The 25,095-nt window shown below is 43.8% G+C and overlaps 4 protein-coding genes across 5 annotated transcripts; 1 reads left to right on the forward strand and 3 right to left on the reverse strand.

Moving 5' to 3' along the window:
- The first annotated feature begins 609 nt into the window (after positions 1-609).
- On the forward strand, positions 610-3,146 carry LOC141911091 (uncharacterized). 2 transcript variants are annotated; one of them, XM_074802053.1, is made up of 3 exons: positions 610-1,060; positions 1,564-1,778; positions 1,865-3,146. In XM_074802053.1, the coding sequence occupies exons 1-3, from the start codon at positions 949-951 to the stop codon at positions 2,501-2,503; spliced, it is 966 nt and encodes a 321-aa protein (XP_074658154.1). In that variant the 5' UTR covers positions 610-948; the 3' UTR covers positions 2,504-3,146. The 2 variants fall into 2 exon arrangements, with proteins under 2 accessions (XP_074658154.1, XP_074658155.1); XM_074802054.1 differs by having other exon boundaries at positions 1,022-1,060; positions 1,527-1,778.
- A 540-nt stretch (positions 3,147-3,686) lies between these two features.
- Positions 3,687-12,822, reverse strand: LOC141910840 (uncharacterized). The gene is made up of 10 exons (XM_074801683.1): positions 10,605-12,822; positions 10,392-10,507; positions 10,219-10,283; positions 9,395-9,588; positions 8,716-8,887; positions 8,074-8,256; positions 7,283-7,403; positions 6,831-6,959; positions 5,957-6,036; positions 3,687-5,428 (listed from the first exon to the last, which is right to left on the reverse strand). Coding segments are annotated over exons 1-10 (3,033 nt in total). The 5' UTR covers positions 12,577-12,822; the 3' UTR covers positions 3,687-5,427.
- A 425-nt stretch (positions 12,823-13,247) lies between these two features.
- Positions 13,248-20,427, reverse strand: LOC141911217 (uncharacterized). Its single transcript, XM_074802199.1, has 8 exons — positions 20,361-20,427; positions 19,942-20,174; positions 18,825-18,936; positions 17,538-18,068; positions 16,486-16,583; positions 15,102-15,145; positions 13,737-14,716; positions 13,248-13,354 (listed from the first exon to the last, which is right to left on the reverse strand). The coding sequence occupies exons 1-8, from the start codon at positions 20,425-20,427 to the stop codon at positions 13,248-13,250; spliced, it is 2,172 nt and encodes a 723-aa protein (XP_074658300.1).
- A 408-nt stretch (positions 20,428-20,835) lies between these two features.
- LOC141911218 (uncharacterized) lies at positions 20,836-24,713 on the reverse strand. Its single transcript, XM_074802200.1, has 4 exons — positions 24,703-24,713; positions 23,646-23,831; positions 21,154-21,482; positions 20,836-20,969 (listed from the first exon to the last, which is right to left on the reverse strand). Exons 1-4 carry the CDS (start codon positions 24,711-24,713, stop codon positions 20,836-20,838), a joined length of 660 nt encoding a protein of 219 aa, XP_074658301.1.
- Between the last annotated feature and the right edge of the window lie 382 nt (positions 24,714-25,095).

The following is a 25,095-nucleotide window of genomic DNA, read 5'->3' on the forward strand; positions in this document are numbered from 1 at the left end:
TTGCTTTGTAAACAGTAAAAGACCTCACTCTGGATGAACTCGAGGCAACGAGTAATTCCACCAAGCTGTCGCGTATTAACCAGTTAAAGCAGTCAACGAAGCAGACGCCGGCACCGTGGCAGTCGACGGGTTCTACCCCTGGCAATCGAGGATCTAAGAATGTCTCAGAATTCTTTTTGTCAATGTTTTTTTTAACTTTCGATGAATAAAATGATTTATGAATAAATTTGATAATAATACATTGAATCGTCTATAGAGATCCGATCTAGAACATCTTGACAATATCTACACAGCAGGACTCTAAGAATCGGTATCCCAATGTACCGGATTCTAACCTAGGACACCCCTGTTAATGACCGTTTATTCGGCGTCGCTGATTTTATCTTTTATTTACGATTTACTGCGCTGTGAATCGATTTTTCTTATTCTATATATGATATATACTCGACAACAATAAACACGTGACTCTCTAAGCCGAAGAGATCGATGGACGGACCCGCGTCAGCTGCGCGCGCCAGGGCAACATCTGCAACAACACTCCGACTGCGTGTACATCGCCTATATCAGTCGAAAGTCTGTCCGCTGCCGTGATTTTGAACACGAATCACAAATGACGTCATTTCGATATATACACATCGCCGAGCCACGTCGGAGCGTTATTTCGTCATCGATATACACGTCTATAGGAAACACATCGAACATTGCGTCGAGAACTGCGAAAAAACCAATCAACGAATTGAGATATAATTTCTATTTTCTACAGAGAGAAAAAAGTTCGTGATTTATTTGTGAAATATTCTACGGATTTAACTTGTAACAAATCGTCGAGACATGACGAATACAACGGCTGCGTATAGGCCTACATTAACAGTTTACAGGGTATAGTAATCAGTGTATTTACGTCGGAAGAATTCGAGAAATTTCTAGTTCGGATTCGATCTTTTCGAAATGGAAAATCTAAGACGAACGATATATAGTTTACTGTGCGTGAATTTGTTACTGATGACCGCTGTTCGATGCGTTTCGGTTGAGAAGTTGAAAGTCAAGGCGCAAAAAGCCGGTAAGTGTCTATCTAGAACGGGCGGCATCCCTGCTAACACTCCAACCCTGCAATATCTATATGGGGACCCTGCAATATCTATATGGGGAGGCTGAACGTCCTCTACAATTATATACACGCTGTTCTGTGCTCTCATGTCGCAATATTTACTCGACCGGATTGATGATTCTAGATCCTGCTTTACACAAGAATTGAATGTCGAATTCTATTCGAAATAAGCAAACCAGATTATACGGAACTCCAGAAATAAAGCGTCAGAGTATAACTGAATAACTAATCACTGGCGCCCCTAAAAAGTTCCATAGAATAAACCAGTTCTTCAATCATTGCAACCCGAGCTTATTTTGCTAAAAAAATCTATCAAATAATTTATCTTTACCAAATATCTGAGTCAACTGACAATGATTATTAGTTAAAGAATGACAATGATCATTAGGCGAACTAGATATAATATTTTCTCTTATAGGGTCAAATGTTTAGAGATCACTTTTTGTTGTTGTTAGGTCCTTGTGTCGGTATGGACTGCCTTCACGGCGTTCTAATGCACGGCGACGCTGAAGACGGGGAACAACACCAAAACGAACACATCATGGAGAAAATACAGGAGGACAGCAAACCGCGAGAGCAGTTCGGACCGTGCGACGGAACGCACTGCAAACACGCGGAACATCAACGAGAAGAGAAAGTTGCATTCGGACCGGACCAGGTCGCTGAGCAGGTACGCTCGAAACATGCCAAGTAATGTAACATAGATCATCGATTACGGTAAAGCTCTTTAATTATTTTTTCGTGTTTTCAAACCAGGGTCCGAAAGACGCCATGGAAGCTATGCACGGCGTGCTCATGCACGGCGATAACCAACAAGGTCACGGTCACAAGAGCGCGGACGAGTCCGCAGCCAGGAAAAAAATCGATCGCAATCCAGACGGGCCGAAAGACGCCATGGAGAGCCATCACGGGGTTCTCATGCACGGGGACGACAACCAGGGAGATGAACACGGAAAAGAAGATGAGGATCTTCGTGAAGTCGAACCGGAACTCGTCGATTCGGCGGTGCGGTTACCGAACGAGGTACCGGTGGCCGGTTTGGGAAAAGCGCCGGCAGACGAAAAGAAAGACTTCGAAAATTGGCAGAAAGCGGTCGGCGACGATAAGCCCGGTGCCGCCGGCGATAGCGGGGAAGCCCCGGTCAGGAAACGAGACCCGTCGTATTTCAGTTTTAGATATATCGCCGATTCGGTTTACGACGAAATCGAACAGTTGAAAACGCGCTATTTGAAGCGTAAAGCCCCGGACGAGAAACGCGACGAGGAAGAGACGCGAGCTGAACAATTGAAACGCTTGAGCAGACGACAGGCTGATATCGACGCCGACGAACCTGCTAGGGTTAACGCACATGACAGAAATAGCCGCGCTACTGGCTCAAACGGTGACGAATTCTAGATTGATGTTTTCGACTGCTTTTGGGAAAATGTTAAAAAAGTGGGTTTGATTTGACTATGGATCTAGTTCCACAGCTGTCTGGGTTGAACCTAACTCTGGATCCAGTTCCACAGCTGTGTGGGTTGAACCGAACTCTGGATCCAGTTCCACAGTTGTGTGGGTTGAACCTAACTCTGGATCCAGTTCCACAGTTGTGTGGGTTGAACCGAACTCTGGATCCAGTTCCACAGTTGTGTGGGTTCGATTTGACTCTGGATCCAGTTCCACAGTTTTGTCAGTTCTCTTTTGATGACCCAGTTCCAATGTTGTGTGGGTATAATTTGACTTTGTATCCAGTTCCACACTCGTCTGTTCCACAGTCGTGTGCATTTAATTCGAAGCTGGGCGCAGTTTCGCAACTGTAGAAACAACGACTGTAAAACTTTTTCCAGATTTCAATGAATTCATCGTGGATTACGAAACGGACACCGTATTCTGATTGTACTTAATTCTATCATGTGGGATACTGCTGAGAAATGGTTCTTACTGCTGGCTTTTTAAATTTACAAAACTTTTGGCGGAAATTTCGGTTATTACCGACACAAAGGGTGCGTTCACTTTGTCAAGAGTCGCAACACGTGGCTTGAAGATCGCATTCCTGATTCACTACCAATATTTACCAAATCCCTATTAAACAGCATTTTATACACAGACATTCTTATTTCTACTTTTTTGTCTATGGTTCTCATCTACCAATATCTTTTTTTTCTATTTTAGAATAGGGATTGACCCTATTGTTTATTCGATTGGTTTAATTCAACTTAGTTTCTTTATTTCGTACCGAGGAGTACAAAGCTCATTGAGCCGGAAAAACACACGATATTTACGACGCATACAACACGCGAGACGTAAGAAAAATAATATTATTCAGTATTTGTATCAATATATATAGAAAATAACACCAAACTGATTGGATTTTGATTGGTAGATTTGTTTTGATTTTTTTTTTTGATTTTGTGTCCATTACAAACCCGTCACACCTGCCGGGTGCGAAACAGGGAGTTAGATTTTGAAATCGGAAATCGAAGTACGGATATAGTTGTGGAGGGGCGGTTGTGAAAATCAAACCTACAGATGGCGCTCGATCAAATCCAATACAAACGAACGCTATGGTTTGATGATATATCATTCATTTATTCGGTAGATAATTGAATAAGGGGACGGTCACGCGACAGATTGCGTTTCAGACGGTTGACCTTCAGAGCCAATTCGAGGTCGCAACCGAATTACTGAATAGGCCTACAACACTTGATGCAAACACGTTTTGATTGATCAATATTTCAATTTAATCAGACGATTATTTGAAAAAGAATATTAGCAAATAAAAAAGACATATCTAATAATCGAAATGATAATCAAAAAACTAATTTGGTGGTAGGTTAAGACTAGGCCCGCGGACTAGCACCACGCGGATTCGTCTGCTTTAAACACCGTGCTCCTGCCACTATAGGGACCACGACCCCAACATTGAAAAAACTATAGCACCAAAGAAAAGGACCAGCCTCGTAGTTGAGTTCAACCACAACAACATATATACCATGCACGTTTCAGTATTATAAATACAAACACGAAATATAAAAGATTTCAAAAAGTTACTTTTGCTTTTACATATTCAAACATTCTTAGCACAGGGATGAATGAGATGATGCAAGATCCTGAAATTTTAACATTATTTCATTTAACATTATTTTCCACTTATTCACATAAGAAAACTCTTTCATACCAAAAACAGAATTTTTTTCACACACGATCTATCAAAAGGGACATACATTCAACCCCCGATATACTGCGCCCACATCGGTGCAGAACGGTTTTGGCGGTATAGAGAGTATGGCGGTATATCGGGGGTGTTTTACTATGTATTTGTATAGAGATGTACATTGAGAAAACCTGGCGGTAGGCGCGGGGGTGGCGGTATATGGGAGGGCGGTATATCGGGGGTTCGCTGTATACCTAACGCGATCTCTTCAATTTCGATGTGGTTAAAGATTTGCATAGTTTACGTTTAAGACACTCACTGATTCAAATTTGACCTGTAATTAGGGTATACAAATCAACGACTGACACAAGACTATGAACGTGTGCATGTTCTATGAACCATCCATAGGGTCAAGGCCAAGAGACAGAACAATATATACACAGCCTAATAAGGAAAACGACATCTCGAAAATTTCGGTTTCCAAGATGTTCATATTCTTAACAAAAGATTTCCAGAAATTTTCACGTTTTTGTTTCACATTTGTTCGCATCCCTGTTTTAGTGTAATGTCCACGGAAAATTCACGTTATGAGACATTATTGAAAATCATCGGCAAGTTATGAGGCATTTATTAAAAATCATTGGCAAATTAAACCAATCCGATGAAGAAATCTCCATATTATTTTTTCTCTTGTGGAAAATAGATATTTTCTGATGCATTTAGAATGGATCTCGTTGAATAACGATAATAACGATAATTCTTTACTTATCACAATGAAAATAATTATTATACATATATATTGAACTCTACAAAAGCATTTGATGATACCCGAGAAGCTACTCGAGTTTTTTTTTCAGTCAGTAGAAAAAGTACACGGCAGCAGGGTCCATGGGGCCAAGGTTTAAGCCCTAAATCGAATAGTAGTAGCGGGAACAATTTAGGGGCTCAAACCTTTTTTCCGCCGCGATTTCTCGGTTTTAGTTCGTGCTGATTATAAAAATCTAAAGAATTCAAACCATTTTGAAAATGTTTTTGGCCCCGAATTGCGGCCGCATATCACATATTTGCTCGTAGCTAGGCTCAATGCCACCCTGTACACCGGTTCAATGCGTCTTCGTCGAGATATGACCGACACTTTGGTGATAATCTCATCTTCAAGCGGGCGCATGAGCGACCGAAATGGAAATCTAAAAAAAAAGACAAAAACAGAAAATTTGAATGAAAGTTTTGTACGAGTTTGAATTCATGTATAATTTGCACGTCGATGTCAAATAAAGTATTTCCGTATGCAATGTGTTCTGATTGGTCGATTGAAGTTAAGATATCTGAAATTCTGGCCAATCGGAGTGGTGTTTGCATACTGAAAACATAGCTCTGATTGGCCGATTAACTGATAAACGGGTTCGATGCTGATGGACTAGATGTGCGAGTTGAGATTTGACTCCTTATAGTAAACCTAATAATAATATCAAAAATGAATTAATCTAAACTTGGAGTTAACTTAAACTCACAACCCTGGACGCAGTTCCACATTGTGAGTTAGAGTTAACTCCTAGTTTGAATTAGTTCATTCTCAATGAGTTAACTCCGAGTTAAATCTTCAACTCAGAACAGTGTAACTGGGACCTTGGGAATTGGATCCCGTGGTTACACAGATTGGACACATCAGATTTAATCAAGTTACGAACCGGTTTCAGACTCGCTATTTAACTTACTACGGATTACGACAGTATAACTGCTGTACTCTGTGGATTCCATAAGGCTCTGGTTCAACTAGGGGCCTGTCAATCTTCAGCTTTAAACAGAATGAAATTGATTTTGAAAACAAAACTGTAACTGTGCAGTAGGTATGTTTAAAGGTCAGTGAATTCATTATTGTCGAGCCAACTTTGGAAACGATATGATGAAATAAGATAAGGTGAAATAAAATAATATACAGGCTGAGTCTCTTGACTGGGACATACCACGAGGTCTAAGAATACAATTACAACTACTGAATAACTTCACAAACTCAGTGATATCACTGTAGAATTCGCCACCATAAACCCCCTATGACGTAATCACTGCAACTATCCACCTCAATAAACCCCCTATGACCTCATCACTGTGACTATTCACCTCCATAAACCCCCTATGATGTCCACAACGTAACTATGCACCTCAATAAACCCCATATGATATCATCGCTGTAACTAATCACCTCCATAAACCCCCTACGACGTCATCAACGTAACTGTCCACCTCCATAAACCCCCTGGCCCTGACGTCATCACTGTGACTATCCACCTCCATAAATCCCCTATGATGTCCACAACGTAACTATGCACCTCAATAAACCCCATATGATATCATCGCTGTAACTAATCACCTCCATAAACCCCCTACGACGTCATCAACGTAACTATCCACCTCAATAAACCCCCTGGCCCTGACGTCATCACTGTGACTATCCACCTCCATAAATCCCCTATGACATCATCACTTGAATTGGTCACATACAAATTGGCTATTTACCGTTCACCCTATCTTTACGACGTTGCCAGTATTTGTATTTGGCATGAAACTCGATTAGATAGAAGCGCCACCTACCGTGGGAAATGTTGGCAAGCTGGCAAGGTTAAGGTCGAAATATCCGTTGGTCTCGTCGTCTACGAAATCCACCGAACCATAACGAGGCGGCGCCGAAATAGCCTCGCTTTCATCGAAGGAAGGAGATATCTGTGCAGACGAAAAGAAAACAATATATTCTGTATTTTCGAATCCTTTCTTTGTGTTAATGCCAATATTCTCCGAATTCGGAATGTTTTTCAATGACTTTTGTATACGGTCCCGCATGTATGTTACGGTGGTAAACCGCCATCTTATTTTCACTGTAGATAACGTTACGATTAAGCCTGCCTAGAATTTTATTAAAAGTTAAAATGAATTGCTTGAATTGAATTTCCACTATGTATTTAGGATACACAATCCTATACGCCTTGTAACGACGGAACCCCGGCCTTTGAAGTGTGTCACCGGCACACGCATTTAAGGAATCTTACCCCGTCCCCCCAACTACTTTGGGACGGTGCCGAATGTATATCTTCGTTGCTTAAAACATGTCCTCCTCGCGTCGACCCGACCGCCACTTCGCCGGTTGTCATTCGCCGCCGATTCTTCCGACTAAAATCAAGCGAAAAACATAAGTACATAATGTACCAAACATAGTAAACCTGTGATTGATGTGTACTACTTTGAGGAGGGTGTGGCCGAGTTGATTTGAGCGATCAAATCTGGGAAGCCAGTTCGTGGGTTCGACCCCCGTGCGTTATCGTAGCGTCCTCGGGCAAGACACTTATCTTCATTGCCTCTCTCTTCACCCACGAGTAGATGGGTCTGATAGATGACTCCTAAGCGCTTAGTAGCTGCACGATGTTACTTTTCCTCATAGAGAGATGACTGATAAATGGTTATCGTTATAGGCTGGGGGTAATCATAAAAGATTTAATGGAAAGCAATGTTGAACGTTGAATCTCAGTGAAAAGGGCGCTATAGAAATTAAATTACTAAACTACTAAATCACTCAGTTTTCGAACCCATGAGCACCACATTCTAATTGGTTTTATATTGGATGATCTTAAATTGGTCTCCGAAGCCATCGCTATGGAAGTAGTTGCTGAATTGCTAAACTCAATCCTCTTTCTTTTCATTTTCCAAATGTTTATCAACCTCAAAACTAAATTACGCAAAATTTTGATCCAGTAAAATGTAGAAGGAATTCGAAAATGTTTGAGTTCTTTTCGAATTTCAAGTTTAAAAGTACGTACAAATTATTGACGCGATATCTACTCACATGTCGTCGATCGAAAAGAGACGCGACTGACGTCTCATACAACACAGTAATATTACCGCTATAACGATAAACAATATAAGACACCCGGCCAATGACAGGCCGATGATCACGCCAACTGTCGACGCGCTTCCGAACAGCGTCGCGCTCGTTTCACAACGCGTACCGGAATAGCCATCCGAACAACTGGAAAAACGAAATTAGAAATTATCGAATCTAGATATGATGATTGTATGTACTCGGTATAGAATTATCATTTCGAAATAATGCGGCGACTAATGCCTGAATTGCTTACACGAATATGGCAAAAAGAAATGCAATAAAGATGAAACAAATCAGTGTTGTATGAAATTGCCAGAAACCTCCAATAAACGGTGATTCGGCAATTAGGTGAAATGCTTTCTTTTAAGGATAGTCTTCAAATAAAGACAAATGGCACTTTGGAGGTTAACTTGAAATTTACGAGCTTTCGCTACTAATGTATAGATTAGCTTCATCGGATAAATGACGAAGCTGATATTCACTATAAGTAGCGAAATCTCATACTTTGAATGAATCTAATTAACCTTTGAAGTACTATTTGTCTTAACTTTTACTGATTCGAACCCGCGTTAACACTGCTTCTCAACACATCGCCTCACATACCTGCAGACGGGCGTATTGTTTGTTATCTGGCATATTCCGTTGTTTCCACACTTGAAGTCGAGGCACTTTGACCGACAGAGCGCTCGAAACGTCCCCGGAGTCGTTACGAAACAGTTGTAGCCGTACGGACATATATCGATGACGGCACACGGCTGAGCTTGACTCGCCAAACCTGCAACGAATGTTGGTATATTCTTCAATTTTTTAGATCCGAGATATTTTCAGCCACACGTTTATTCGATGCGGTAACGTAAAAAACGCCGCATTCAGACATGGCACACTCGGACGCACACAAACAAAAGTGGATAGTTTTCCCAGATAAAGTCTTTTTTATGTTTAAACGAAAAATGAATTCATGAAAATTTGTGGATTGCCTACAGTAATTTCTGGCAGACGCCGGCACCGCTACCGATAAAGATTTCAAACTAGGTTAGCTTTATCAATAATATGATTGATATCATTATCAGAAATTTTCTTTTTTTGAGGGGGAGGGGGTGCGGCCGAGACCCGCCACAATTCCCCTTGGATCTACCCTTACAGTGCCCTAAGACGCGACAGCAACAAAGTCAACGGTCGGATCAACCTTAAAAGGGGGCTGGATCCATGTCACAGAATGAAAACCGACCGAATATTGTCCAGGCTGACGTCAAAGCTACAGCATCCTGTATTGTGAACGTACCTAAATTCTGGTTAAGGTTCGCTTGGTAATTCAAGAAAAAGCCCGAAAGAGTAGCGTTCGGAACACCGAACAAGGGTTTTACGACGTTCACGTAGAACTGAGCGCCGGCGTTGTAAGTCGGGTCGGTCTGGGATTTCTGAGCTAAAACTTCGGCGTCGTACAAAACGTTGACGTCGACAATCGTGGAGCCGTTTCTGTAAAAAGAATTAGAAATTGAATGTTCGTCGAGGAAACCCGGAATTCATGTTGTTGCACTTGAACTACCGCTTGAACTTGAAAAATACACAAAATGGGGTACCCGCAGTGTTATTGTGGCAATCGAGGATTCCACGTATGGCAGGCGAGGATCCGCCAGGTTCGCTAGTAGATGGTTGGTCGCCCCTGTTCGATTTCTACTACATCGCGATTAAAATTGAATTTCTCTCTCAAATAAATTATGAAAACTAAACCCATATCCGAGGAATAAAATGATTGTATATTTTGTGGATGCTGCGATGATATATGGATCCGGGAGTCTAAAATCCAGTTCAATGTTCATCGAAAATGAACTAATTTTGACAACGGGCGACCTTCTGCTCGTCACGCCATCTGGTGGCATACCCGGACTTGCGATTTATGTTGACAAAAAGTAAAAAACAATAACCTTAACGCTCTGTCCGTATTTGAAGCGTTAATAGAAGATAAATGAAAAATGATAACTAAGTTACAGGAAGTCAATCTTCCATCAAAGCAAGATGCTTTAACTCTTTGTGGGGAACAGGTTGCATAATACGATCTTAAGTATTCGAAAAACGTTCAAAATTTATTAGAAAAAAGCCTCAGACCTCAAACCGATGATTCCGACGCCCTTGTAACCTAGGATATTTCGTGAGCTCAGCTTTTGTTCCAACTGAAAATGAGAGAGAAGAAAAGAAACAATCAAAATGAATCATATACTCATCAAGGATGAAACGTGATGTATACTCGACAAGGATTTTAAGAGAAATATAATACTGACCGCTAGTTTGATTTTCCGCACAAACGCTTGATATGCATTAGATTTAGGATTGTTGAAAGCTGGAATGAACGTCGTCAGTAGAGTAAGCGATATCTTTATCGGCAGCGTTTTGTTCACTGTAAAAAGCAAACGATCAAAAAAAAGCACGATGTGAAAAAATAGTGATGTAAGAAAGCATTGATATTTCTCAAACGAAAAGAAAGATGTACTAACCAAAGTTGGGTATAGGGCTAGCGAGAGCTGTAGAAACGGTGTACACTTGTGAATGAGTTGTCAGGGATGCTGTTACAGTAGTCGCAGACGCATTATTGCCTGTAGTTCCACTTGTTGGTGGTACAGTACTGCCTGTTGTTCCACTAGTTGAAGATACAGTACTCCCTGTTGTTCCACTAGTTGGGGAAACAGTACTCCCTGTTGTTCCACTAGTTGGGGAAACAGTACTGCCTGTTGTTCCACTAGTTGGGGAAACCGTACTCCCTGTTGTTCCACTAGTTGAGGACATCGTATTGCCTGATGTTCCAGTAGTTGAAGATACAGTACTGCCTGCTGTTGCACTAGTTGAGGAAACAGTACTGCCTGTTGTTCCACTAGTTGAAGATACAGTACTGCCTGTTGTTCCACTAGTTGCGGACACAGTACTGCCTGTTGTTCCACTAGTTGGTGATACAGTGCTGCCTGTTGTTCCACTAGTTGGTGATATAGTACTGCCTGCTGTTCCACTAGTTGATGACACAGTACTGCCTGCTGTTGCACTAGTTGAGGAAACAGTACTGCCTGTTGTTCCACTAGTTGAAGATACAGTACTGCCTGTTGTTCCACTAGTTGGTGATATAGTACTGCCTGCTGTTCCACTAGTTGAGGAAACAGTACTCCCTGTTGTTCCACTAGTTGGGGAAACAGTACTGCCTGTTGTTCCACTAGTTGGGGAAACAGTACTCCCTGTTGTTCCACTAGTTGAGGACATCGTACTGCCTGATGTTCCAGTAGTTGAAGATACAGTACTGCCTGCAGTTGCACTAGTTGAGGAAACAGTACTGCCTGATGTGCCACTAGTTGAGGACACAGTACTGCCTGTTGTTCCACTAGTTGAAGATACAGTACTGCCTGTTGTTCCACTAGTTGCGGACACAGTACTGCCTGTTGTTCCACTAGTTGGTGATATAGTACTGCCTGCTGTTGCACTAGTTGAGGAAACAGTACTGCCTGTTGTTCCACTAGTTGAAGATACAGTACTGCCTGTTGTTCCACTAGTTGGTGATATAGTACTGCCTGCTGTTCCACTAGTTGAGGATACAATACTGCCTGTTGTTCCACTAGTTGGGGAAACAGTACTCCCTGTTGTTCCACTAGTTGGGGAAACAGTACTGCCTGTTGTTCCACTAGTTGGGGAAACAGTACTCCCTGTTATTCCACTAGTTGAGGATATCGTACTGCCTGATGTTCCAGTAGTTGAAGATACAGTACTGCCTGCTGTTGCACTAGTTGAGGAAACAGTACTGCCTGTTGTTCCACTAGTTGAAGATACAGTACTGCCTGTTGTTCCACTAGTTGCGGACACAGTACTGCCTGTTGTTCCACTAGTTGGTGATATAGTACTGCCTGCTGTTGCACTAGTTGAGGAAACAGTACTGCCTGTTGTTCCACTAGTTGAAGATACAGTACTGCCTGTTGTTCCACTAGTTGGTGATATAGCACTGCCTGCTGTTCCACTAGTTGAGGAAACAGTACTCCCAGTTGTTCCACTAGTTGCGGACACAGAACTGCCTGTTGTTCCACTAGTTGAGGATACAGTACTGCCTGTTGTTCCACTAGTTGAGGATACAGTACTGCCTGTTGTTGCACTAGTTGGGGACACAGTACTGCCTGTTGTTCCACTAGTTGAAGATACTGTACTGCCTGCTGTTCCACTAGTTGCGGACACAGTACTGCCTGTTGTTCCACTAGTTGGTGATATAGTACTGCCTGCTGTTGCACTAGTTGAGGAAACAGTACTGCCTGTTGTTCCACTAGTTGAAGATACAGTACTGCCTGTTGTTCCACTAGTTTGTGATATAGTACTGCCTGCTGTTCCACTAGTTGAGGAAAAAGTACTCCCTGTTGTTCCACTAGTTGGGGAAACAGTTCTGCCTGTTGTTCCACTAGTTGGGGAAACAGTACTCCCTGTTGTTCCACTAGTTGAGGACATCGTACTGCCTGATGTTCCAGTAGTTGAAGATACAGTACTGCCTGCAGTTGCACTAGTTGAGGAAACAGTACTGCCTGTTGTGCCACTAGTTGAGGACACAGTACTGCCTGTTGTTCCACTAGTTGAAGATACAGTACTGCCTGTTGTTCCACTAGTTGAAGATACAGTACTGCCTGTTGTTCCACTAGTTGAAGATACAGTACTGCCTGTTGTTCCACTAGTTGCGGACACAGTACTGCCTGTTGTTCCACTAGTTGAAGACACAGTACTGCCTACTGTTGCACTAGTTGAGGAAACAGTACTGCCTGTTGTTCCACTAGTTGAGGACACAGTACTGCCTGTTGTTCCACTAGTTGAAGATACAGTACTGCCTGTTGTTCCACTAGTTGCGGACACAGTACTGCCTGTTGTTCCACTAGTTGGTGATATAGTACTGCCTGCTGTTGCACTAGTTGAGGAAACAGTACTGCCTGTTGTTCCACTAGTTGAAGATACAGTACTGCCTGTTGTTCCACTAGTTGGTGATATAGTACTGCCTGCTGTTCCACTAGTTGAGGATACAGTACTGCCTGTTGTTCCACTAGTTGGGGAAACAGTACTCCCTGTTGTTCCACTAGTTGGGGAAACAGTACTGCCTGTTGTTCCACTAGTTGGGGAAACAGTACTCCCTGTTATTCCACTAGTTGAGGACATCGTACTGCCTGATGTTCCAGTAGTTGGAGATACAGTACTGCCTGCTGTTGCACTAGTTGAGGAAACAGTACTGCCTGTTGTTCCACTAGTTGAAGATACAGTACTGCCTGTTGTTCCACTAGTTGCGGACACAGTACTGCCTGTTGTTCCACTAGTTGGTGATATAGTACTGCCTGCTGTTGCACTAGTTGAGGAAACAGTACTGCCTGTTGTTCCACTAGTTGAAGATACAGTACTGCCTGTTGTTCCACTAGTTGCGGACACAGTACTGCCTGTTGTTCCACTAGTTGAGGATACAGTACTGCCTGTTGTTCCACTAGTTGCGGACACAGAACTGCCTGTTGTTCCACTAGTTGAGGATACAGTACTGCCTGTTGTTCCACTAGTTGATGATAGAGTACTGCCTGCTGTTGCACTAGTTGAGGACACAGAACTGCCTGTTGTTGCACTAGTTGGGGACACAGTACTGCCTGTTGTTCCACTAGTTGAAGATACTGTACTGCCTGCTGTTGCACTAGTTGAGGACACAGTACTGCCTGTTGTTCCACTAGTTGAGGACACAGTACTGCCTGTTGTTCCAGTAGTTGAGGATACAGTACTGCCTATTGTTCCACTCGTTGATGATACAGTACTACCTGATCTTCCACTAGTTGAGGACCCAGGACTGCCTGTTGTTCCACTAGTGAATGATACAGTACTGCCTGTTGTTCCACTAGTCGGGGACACAGTACCGCCGGTTGTTCTACTTGTTGGGGACACTGTACTCCTTGATGATGTTGCACTAGTTGAGGATACAGGACTGCCTGTTGTTCCACTCGTTGATGATACAGTACTACCTGATCTTCCACTAGTTGAGGACCCAGGACTGCCTGATGTTCCACTAGTTGAAGACAAAGTACTGCCTGTTGTTCCACTAGTCGGGGACACAGTACCGCCGGTTGTTCTACTTGTTGGGGACACTGTACTCCTTGATGATGTTGCACTAGTTGAGGATACAGGACTGCCTGTTGTTCCACTCGTTGATGATACAGTACTACCTGATCTTCCACTAGTTGAGGACCCAGGACTGCCTGATGTTCCACTAGTTGAGGACAAAGTACTGCCTGTTGTTCCACTAGTTGGGGATACAGTACTGCCTGATGTTCCACTAGTTGAGGATACAGTACTGCCTGATGTTCCACTAGTTGAGGACACAGTACTGCCGGTTGTTCTACTTGTTGGGGACACTGTACTCCTTGATGATGTTGCACTAGTTGAGGATACAGGACTGCCCATTGTTCCACTAGATGGAGATACAGTACTGCCTGTTGCTCCAGTAGTTGAGGACACAGTACTGCCTGTTGTTCCACTGGTTGGTGATACTGTGCTGCCTATTGTTCCACTAGTTGGGGACACAGTACTACCTGTTGATCCAGTAGTTGATGACACAGTACTGCCTGATGTTCCACTGGTTGATGATACAGTACTGCCTGTTGCTACACTAGTAGCGGACACAGTACTGCCTGTTGTTCCACTGGTAAGTGATACAGTACTGCCTGTTGTTCCACTAGTTGACGACACAGAACTGCCTGTTGTTCCACTGGTTGGTGATACAGTGCTGCCTATTGTTCCACTAGTTGGGGATACAGTACTGCCTGTTGTTCCACTAGTTGACGACACAGAACTGCCTGTTGTTCCACTGGTTGGTGATACAGTGCTGCCTATTGTTCCACTAGTTGGGGATACAGTACTGCCTGTTGTTCCACTAGTTGACGACACAGAACTGCCTGTTGTTTCACTGGTTGGTGATACAGTGCTGCCTATTGTTCCTCTAGTTAAGGACACAGTACTACCTGTTGTTCCACTCGTTGAGGATACAGTACTGCCTGTAGTTCCACTAGTTGAGGATACAGTACTCCTTGATGTTGCACTAGTTGAGGAGACAGTACTGCCTGTTATTCCACTAGTTGGGGACACAGTACTGCCTGTTGTTCCACTAGTAGGGGACACAGTACTGCCTGTGGTTCCACTAGTTGAGGATACAGTACTGCCTGATGTTCCACTAGTTGGGGATACAGTACTGCCTGTGGTTCCACTAGTTGGGGACACAGTACCGCCGGTTGTACTACTGGTTGGGGACACAGTACTCCCTGATGTTGCACTAGTTGAGGATACAGTACTGCCTGATGTTCCACTAGTTGAGGAGAAAGTACTGCCTGATGTTCCACTAGTTGGGGAAACAGTACTGCCTGTTGCTCCACTAGTTAAGGACGCAGTATTGCCTGTTGTTCCACTATTTGGGAAAACAGTACTGCCTGTTGTTCCACTAGTTGAAGACAAAGTACTGCCTGTTGTTCCACTGGTTGGTGATACAGTGCTTCCTTTTTTTCCACTAGTTGAGGACACAGAACTGCTGGTTGTTCCACTAGTTGGCGATACAGTGCTGCTTGATGTTCCACTTTTTGAGGAGACAGAACCTCCAGTTGTTCCACTAGTGGAAGACACAGTACTGCCTGTTGTTCCACTAGTTGAGGACACAGTACTGCCTGCTCCACTAGTTGATGACACAATACTGCCTGTAGTTCCACTAGTTGAGGATACAGTACTGCCTGTTGTTCCACTAGGTGAGGACACAGTACTGCCTGTTGTTCCACTGGTTGGTGATACACTGCTGCCGGTTGTTCCATTGGGTGGTGATAAGGTACTGCCTGTTGTTCCACTAGTTGGGGACACAGAACTGCCGGTTGTTCCACTAGTTGAGGACACAATACTGCCTGTTGTTCCACTATTTGGGGACACAATACTGCCTGTTGTTCCACTAGTTGATGACACAGTACTGCCTGTTGTTCCACTAGTTGAGGACACAGTACTGCCGGTTGTTCCACTAGTTGAGGACACAGTACTGCCTGTTGTTCCACTAGTTGATGACACAGTACTCCCTGTTGTTCCATTAGTTGAGGATACAGTACTGCCTGTTGTTCCACTGGTCGATGATACAGTACTGCCTGTTGTTCCACTATTTGGGGACACAGTACTGCCTGTTGTTCCACTAGTTGAGGATACAGTACTGCCTGTTGTTCCACTAGTTGATGACACAGTACTGCCTGTTGTTCCATTAGTTGAGGATACAGTACTGCCTGTTGTTCCACTGGTCGATGATACAGTACTGCCTGTTGTTCCACTTGTTGAGGACAAAGTACTGCCTGTTGTTCCACTAGTTGAGGACACAGTACTGCCTGTTGTTTCACTAGTTGAGGACACAGTACTGCCTGTTGTTCCACTATTTGGGGACACAGTACTGCCTGTTGTTCCACTTGTTGAGGACAAAGTACTGCCTGTTGTTCCACTAGTTGAGGACACAGTACTGCCTGTTGTTCCACTAGTTGAGGACACAGTACTGCCTGTTGTTTCACTAGTTGAGGACACAGTACTGCCTGTTGTTCCACTATTTGGGGACACAGTACTGCCTGTTGTTCCACTTGTTGAGGACAAAGTACTGCCTGTTGTTCCACTAGTTGAGGAAACAGTACTGCCTGTTGTTCCACTAGTTGAGGACACAATACTGCCTGTTGTTCCACTAGTTGCGGACACAGTACTGCCTGTTGTTCCACTAGTTGATGACACAGAACTGCCGGTTGTTCCACTGGTTGGTGATACAGTACTGCCTGATGTTCCACTAGTTGGGGAAACAGTACTACCTGTTGTTCCACTAGTTGAGGACAGAGTACTGCCTGTTGTTCCACTAGTTGGGGACACAGTACTGCCTGTTGTTCCACTAGTTCCGGTTACAGAAATGCCTGTTGTTCGACTTGTTGGTGATATAGTGCTGCCGGTTGTTCCACTAGTTGATGATACAGTACTGCCTGTTGTTCCACTAGTTGAGGACACAGTACTGCCTGTTGTTTCACTAGTTGAGGACACAATACTGCCTGTTGTTCCACTATTTGGGGACACAGTACTGCCTGTTGTTCCACTAGTTGAGGACACAATACTGCCTGTTGTTCCACTAGTTGGGGACACAGTACTGCCTGTTGTTCCACTAGTCGAGGAAACAGAAATGCCTGTTGTTCCACTCGTAGATGACACAGAACTGCCTGTTGTTCCACTAGTTGGGGACACAGTACTGCCTGTTGTTCCACTAGTCGAGGAAACAGAAATGCCTGTTGTTCCACTCGTAGATGACACAGAACTGCCGGTTGTTCCACTAGTTGAGGACACAGTACTGCCTGTTGTTCCACTGGTTGGGGACACAGTACTGCCTGTTGTTCCACTAGTCGAGGATACACTACTGCTTGTTTTTCCACTAGTTGCGGTTACAGAAATGCCTGTTGTTCCACTAGTTGGTGATATAGTGCTGCCGGTTGTTCCACTAGTTGTGGACACAGTACTGCCTGTTGTTCCAATAGTTGAAGATATATTGCTGCCTGTTGTTCCACTCGTTGATGACACAGAACTGCCGGTTGTTCCACTGGTTGGTGATACAGTACTGCCTGTTGTTCCACTAGTTGGGGAAACAGTACTGCCTGTTGTTCCACTAGTAGAGGATACAGTACTGCCTGTTGTTCCACTAGTTGAGGAAACAGTACTGCCTGTTGTTCCACTAGTCGAGGACACAGTACTGCCTGTTGTTCCACTAGTTGGGGACACAGTACTGCCTGTTGTTCCACTAGTAGAGGATACAGTACTGCCTGTTGTTCCACTAGTTGAGGAAACAGTACTGCCTGTTGTTCCACTAGTCGAGGACACAGTACTGCCTGTTGTTCCACTTGTTGAGGATACAGTACTGCCTGTTGTTCCACTAGTTGGGGACACAGTACTGCCTGGTGTTGCACTAGTTGGGGACACAGAACTGCCGGTTGTTCCACTAGTTGAAGATATAGTGCTGGCTGTTGTTCCACTCGTTGATGACACAGAACTGCCGGTTGTTCCACTGGTTGGTGATATAGTACTGCCTGGTGTTGCACTAGTTGACGACACTGTACTGCCTATTGCTCCAGTAGTTGAGGACACAGAAATTCCTGTTGTTCCACTAGTTGGGGACACAGTACTGCCTGTTGTTCCACTAGTTGCGGTTACAGAAATGCCTGTTGTCCCACTAGTTGGTGATAAAGTGCTGCCGGTTGTTCCACTAGTTGTGGACACAGTACTGCCTGTTGTTCCACTAGTTGGGGACACAGTACTGCCTGTTGTTCCACTAGTTGAGGATACAGTACTGCCTGTTGTTCCACTAGTCGAGGAAACTGTACTGCCTGTTGTTCCACTCGTTGATGGCACAGAACTGCTGGTTGTTCCACTAGTTGAGGATACAGTACTGCCGGTTTTTCCACTAGTTATGGACTGAGTACTGCCTGTTGTTCCACTAGTTGGGGACACAGTACTGCCTGTTGTTCCACTAGTTGCGGTTACAGAAATGCCTGTTGTCCCACTAGTTGGTGATAAAGTGCTGCCGGTTGTTCCACTAGTTGTGGACACAGTACTGCCTGTTGTTCCACTAGTTGGGGACACAGTACTGCCTGTTGTTCCACTAGTTGAGGATACAGTACTGCCTGTTGTTCCACTAGTCGAGGAAACTGTACTGCCTGTTGTTCCACTCGTTGATGGCACAGAACTGCTGGTTGTTCCACTAGTTGAGGATACAGTACTGCCTGTTGTTCCACTAGTTGTGGACACAGTACTGCCTGTTGTTCCACTAGTTGGGGACACAGTACTGCCTGTTGTTCCACTAGTTGAGGATACAGTACTGCCTGTTGTTCCACTAGTCGAGGAAACAGTACTGCCTGTTGTTCCACTCGTTGATGGCACAGAACTGCTGGTTGTTCCACTAGTTGAGGATACAGTACTGCCTGTTGTTCCACTAGTTGAGGATACAGTACTCCCTAATGTTCCCCTAGTTGAGGACACAGTACTGCCTGTTGTTCCACTAGTTGGGGACACAGTACTGCCTGTTGTTCCACTAGTTGAGGATACAGTACTGCCTGTTGTTCCACTAGTCGAGGAAACAGTACTGCCTGTTGTTCCACTCGTTGATGGCACAGAACTGCTGGTTGTTCCACTAGTTGAGGACACAGTACTGCCTGTTGTTCCACTAGTTGATGACACAGAACTGCCGGTTGTTCCACTGGTTGGTGATACAGTACTGCCTGATGTTCCACTAGTTGGGGATACAGTACTGCCTGTTGTTCCACTAGTCGAGGATACAGTACGGCCTGTTGTTCCACTAGTTGCGGTTACAGAAATGCCTGTTGTTCCACTAGTTGGTGATATAGTGCTGCCGGTTGTTCCACTAGTTGTGGACACAGTACTGCCTGTTGTTACACTAGTTGAGGACACAGTACTGCCTGTTATAACAGTCGTTGAGGACACAGAACTGCCTGTTGTTCCACTAGTCGGGGACACAGTACTGCTTGTTGTTCCACTAGTTGATGACACAGAACTGCCGGTTGTTCCACTGGTTGGTGATACAGTACTGCCTGATGTTCCACTAGTTGGGGAAACAGTACTACCTGTTGTTCCACTAGTTAAGGACAGAGTACTGCCTGTTGTTCCACTAGTTGGGGACACAGTACTGCCTGTTGTTCCACTAGTTGCGGTTACAGAAATGCCTGTTGTTCGACTTGTTGGTGATATAGTGCTGCCGGTTGTTCCACTAGTTGTGGACACAGTACTGCCTGTTGTTCCACTAGTTGAGGATACAGTACTCCCTAATGTTCCACTAGTTGCGGACACAGTACTGCCTCTTTTACCAGTTGTTGATGATGCAGTATCGCCCGTTGTTACAGTTGTTGTTGCCGCAGTACTACTGATTGTACTCGTACTTGTTGTTGATGTTACTGAGCATGTCACTTTTGTTGTATTCCCATTGAGTACTATGCATGTAAAACCATTTGGGCAAAGACCTACTGCGCTGCAAGGATCAATTTGCAACACTATAACAAAAGAAAAATTTTCTATTTTAGACACCATTGCGGACTGTTTTACATCATGAAATGGTCTTTGGCAAACTTTCTGACACAGTGTCATTAGCGACAAATCACTTAAAACGGTTATTAGGTAGAATTGAATGTAACTCGAACCCCTAGAAAACACTGAAATTTTCATACTTTGCATATTACCTTTAATACTTTCAGTTGTGTATGTCGTGTTTAGTGGCAAAGCAGATATTGTTGTTACATTAGCCATCGTTTCTTGTAGAACTTGCTGAACATATTGGTTGAGGCTAAGACCCTTAGCATTTGCTGCACTTAAAAGTGATCCTAGGTTGGCTGATATCCCAAAATCGACAATCACACTCCCTTGCCTGTTGCGATAAATGATTTTTTATCAACATTTTTGCAAAGGTAATTCATAACCAGTAACTGAACATGTGCAACTACCTTATATTCTTAATCTTTAGAGCCGAAAATCCAGGTATGTTGGAAAACAATGCAGTAAGCTGAAATGTAATGAAGTTTACATATGCTATTATCTTTTTTCGTGGTGAATGAATAAAATGATTCACATTTTTCTATTGCTATGACTGGATATATGAATCCATTTTTTGGTACGGTAGATATACTGGTATTGGCTTCAGGTAATATCTGATTCCATCTATTTCACGTGCCTTACCGCTTGGTTGATTTTAGATACAAAAGTTACGTAATCCTGAGAACTTTGATTGTTGTAGTTTGTATTGAACAATACGTTAAAGCTTATTGAAAATGGAACTGACAATGTAGCATTCCCTACAAAAAAGAAAAATAAAATTAATTGATTTTATGCAGGCATTAATAAGCTGCTGTCACGATCAAACCTCTCAGAGACAGTCGATATGAGTTAATTCCAATGAACGCTGAGACTTCCCATTTGCTTAGGTCAATTGGTCATATAACTATGTATATAGAGAATGCATCCATGAAAAAGACTTACCGGTAGCAGCTATGACTACAAGCGCAGTAGTAAATGGTGCAGCAGTCGAGGTTGATGTGTCTATAGAAGTGAAGCTGACAGTTTGTGAACTGGTCTCTAATGTTGATGTGTCTACCGTAGAGGAGCTGAGAGTCGTAGACGAATCAGTACTGCCTGTTATAACAGTCGTTGAGGACACAGAACTGCCTGTCGTTCCACTAGTCGAGGACACAGTACTGCCTAATGTTCCACTAGTTGGTGATACAGTACTGCCTGATGTTCCACTAGTTGAGGACACAGTACTGCCCGTTGTTGCACTAGTTGAGGATACAGTACTGCCTGATGTTCCACTAGTTGAGGACACAGTACTGCCCGTTGTTGCACTAGTTGAGGATACAGTACTGCCTGTCGTTCCACTAGTTGAGGATACAGTACTGCCTGATGTACCACTAGTTGAGTACACAGTACTGCCTGATGTTCCACTAGTTGATGATACAGTACTGCCTGTTGTTGGACTAGTTGGGGATACAGTACTGCCTGTCATTCCACTAGCTGTGGACCCAGTACTCCCTGATGTTCCACTTGTTGAGGGCACAGTACTGCCTGTTGTTCCACAAGTTGGGGACACAGTACTGCCTGTTGTTCCACTAGTTGGGGACACAGTAATCCCCGATGTTCCACTAGTAGGAGACACAGTACTGGATGTCATTCCAGAGGTTGTGGACCCAGTACCCCCTGTTGTTCCACTAGTTGAGGACACAGTACTGCCTGATGTCCCACTAGTTGAGGACATAGTACTGCCTGTCGTTCCACTTGTTGTGTACACAGTACTGCCGCCTGATGTTCCACTAGTTGATGATACAGTACTGCCTGTTGTTCCACTGGTTGAGGACACAGTACTGCCCGTTGTTGCACTAGTTGTGGATACAGTGCTGCCTGAATTTGCACTAGTTGAGGACACAGTACTGCCTGTTGTACCACTAGTTGATGATACAGTACTGCCTGATGTTCCAGTAGTTGATGATACAGTACTGCCTGTTGTTCCACTAGTTGGGGACACAGAACTGCCTGTTGTTCCACTAGTTGGGGACACAGTACTGCCTGTTGTTCCACTAGTTGAGGATACAGTACTGCCTGTTGTTCCACTAGTTGATGATACAGTACTGCCTGATGTTCCAGTAGTTGATGATACAGTACTGCCTGTTGTTCCACTAGTTGGGGACACAGAACTGCCTGTTGTTCCACTAGTTGGGGACACAGTACTGCTTGTTGTTCCACTAGTTGAGGACACAGAACTGCCTGTTGTTCCACTAGTTTGGGACACAGTACTGCCTGTTGTTCCACTAGTTGGGGACACAGTACTGCCTGATGTTCCACTAGTTGAGGACACAGTACTGCCTGATGTTCCACTAGTTGATGATACAGTACTGCCTGATGTTCCACTAGTTGATGATACAGTACTGCCTGTTGTTCCACTAGTTGGGGACACAGTACTGCCTATTGTTCCACTTGTTGAGTACACAGTACTGCCTGATGTTCCACTAGTTGATGATACAGTACTGCCTGTTGTTCCACTAGTTGGGGACACAGTACTGTCTATTGTTCCACTTGTTGAGTACACAGTACTGCCTGATGTTCCACTAGTTGATGATACAGTACTGCCTGTTGTTGGACTAGTTGGGGATACAGTACTGCCTGTCATTCCACTAGCTGTGGACCCAGTACTCCCTGATGTTCCACTTGTTGAGGGCACAGTACTGCCTGTTGTTCCACTAGTTGGGGACACAGTACTGCCTGTTGTTCCACTAGTTGGGGACACAGTAATCCCCGATGTTTCACTAGTAGGAGACACAGTACTGGATGTCATTCCAGAGGTTGTGGACCCAGTACTCCCTGTTGTTCCACTAGTTGAGGACACAATACTGCCTGATGTCCCACTAGTTGAGGACATAGTACTGCCTGTCGTTCCACTTGTTGTGTACACAGTACTGCCGCCTGATGTTCCACTAGTTGATGATACAGTACTGCCTGTTGTTCCACTGGTTGAGGACACAGTACTGCCCGTTGTTGCACTAGTTGTGGATACAGTGCTGCCTGAATTTGCACTAGTTGAGGACACAGTACTGCCTGTTGTTCCACTAGTTGATGATACAGTACTGCCTGATGATCCAGTAGTTGATGATACAGTACTGCCTGTTGTTCCACTAGTTGGGGACACAGAACTGCCTGTTGTTCCACTAGTTGAGGACACAGAACTGCCTGTTGTTCCACTAGTTGGGGACACAGTACTGCCTGTTGTTCCACTAGTTGGGGACACAGTACTGCCTGATGTTCCACTAGTTGAGGACACAGTACTGCCTGATGTTCCACTAGTTGAGGACACAGTACTGCCTGCTGTTCCACTAGTTGATGACACAGTACTGCCTGATGTTCCACTAGTTGATGATACAGTACTGCCTGTTGTTCCACTAGTTGGGGACACAGTACTGCCTATTGTTCCACTTGTTGAGTACACAGTACTGCCTGATGTTCCACTAGTTGATGATACAGTACTGCCTGTTGTTGGACTAGTTGGGGACACAGTACTGTCTATTGTTCCACTTGTTGAGTACACAGTACTGCCTGATGTTCCACTAGTTGATGATACAGTACTGCCTGTTGTTCCACTAGTTGGGGACACAGTACTGCCTGTTGTTCCACTTGTTGAGTACACAGTACTGCCTGATGTTCCACTAGTTGATGATACAGTACTGCCTGTTGTTCCACTAGTTGCGGACACAGTACTGCCTGTTGCTCCACTAGTTGATGATACAGTACTGCCTGTTGTTCCACTAGTTGAGGACACAGTACTGCCTGATGTTCCACTAGTTGAGGACACAGTACTGCCTGTTGTTCCACTAGTTGATGATACAGTACTGCCTGTCGTTCCACTAGTTGATGACACAGTACTGCCTGTTGTTCCACTTGTTGAGTACACAGTAATCCCTGTAGTTGGAAACACTGAAGTTGGTGACATGCTTGTGCCTGTTGTACCAGTAGTTGGTGATGCAGAACTGAATGTAGTACTAACACTTGCACCACTGCTCGTCAGTGTCGAGGAACAAGTCACATTCGTTGAATTTCTATCATGTAGGAAGCACGTGTAGCCATTTGGGCAGACATTAACTGCACTACAGGGGTCAATCCTCATAGCTACAACAGATCAGTGGTGTACAAAATGATTTTCGCTTTCAGGTTATTTGGATGATTACAAACAGTTTCCTGTTTTAAATGGACAACTTTCGTATGATAATCACGGTCACAATTGTAGTGATCTAGACCATCGAATCTAAAATTCAGTTTTGTTCTCAGGTTTTGCAGATGTAAATTACCTTTAATACTTTCAGTTGTGAACGTCGTGTTGATTGGCAGGCCATCAATTGCAGTAATATTTGACATCGTCTCTAGTAAAGCTTGCTGAACAAATTGTTCGACACTTAATCCCTGGGTATTTGCTGCATCCACGAGGGGTCCAAGATTCATCACCATTTCAAAATCCACAGTAACGCTGCCCTGACTATATAAATGTACTTTGTAAACATTGCTACCAGAATATACATACTGTATGTTACAATTGATCAGTTGAATTTGATTATAATCTGATTAGATGTGTTCATAATCACCTGATCTTCCTAATCTTAATCGACGCTAATCCTGGGACGTTTGCAAACATCTTCATGAGCTACAAGTGTCACAAAAAACCATAACATTGAAATTTGAAGCTGGCTATTAACTAAATAACTATACGCCACTAACGATGAGCAAGGGATCAGAACGTATGATTTACCGCTTGATGAATTTTCGATTCAAACGCTTTGTATTCCGGTGAAGATGGATTGTTGTAGTTTGGGTTGAAAGGAATGGTAAATTTCATGCCAAGTGGGACGGGTACCGATTTATTACCTACAATGTAGTTATAAAAAC

This window comes from Tubulanus polymorphus, chromosome 9, assembly GCF_964204645.1.
Source record: "Tubulanus polymorphus chromosome 9, tnTubPoly1.2, whole genome shotgun sequence".
In the NCBI taxonomy this organism is placed as follows: Eukaryota; Metazoa; Nemertea; class Palaeonemertea; order Tubulaniformes; family Tubulanidae; genus Tubulanus; species Tubulanus polymorphus.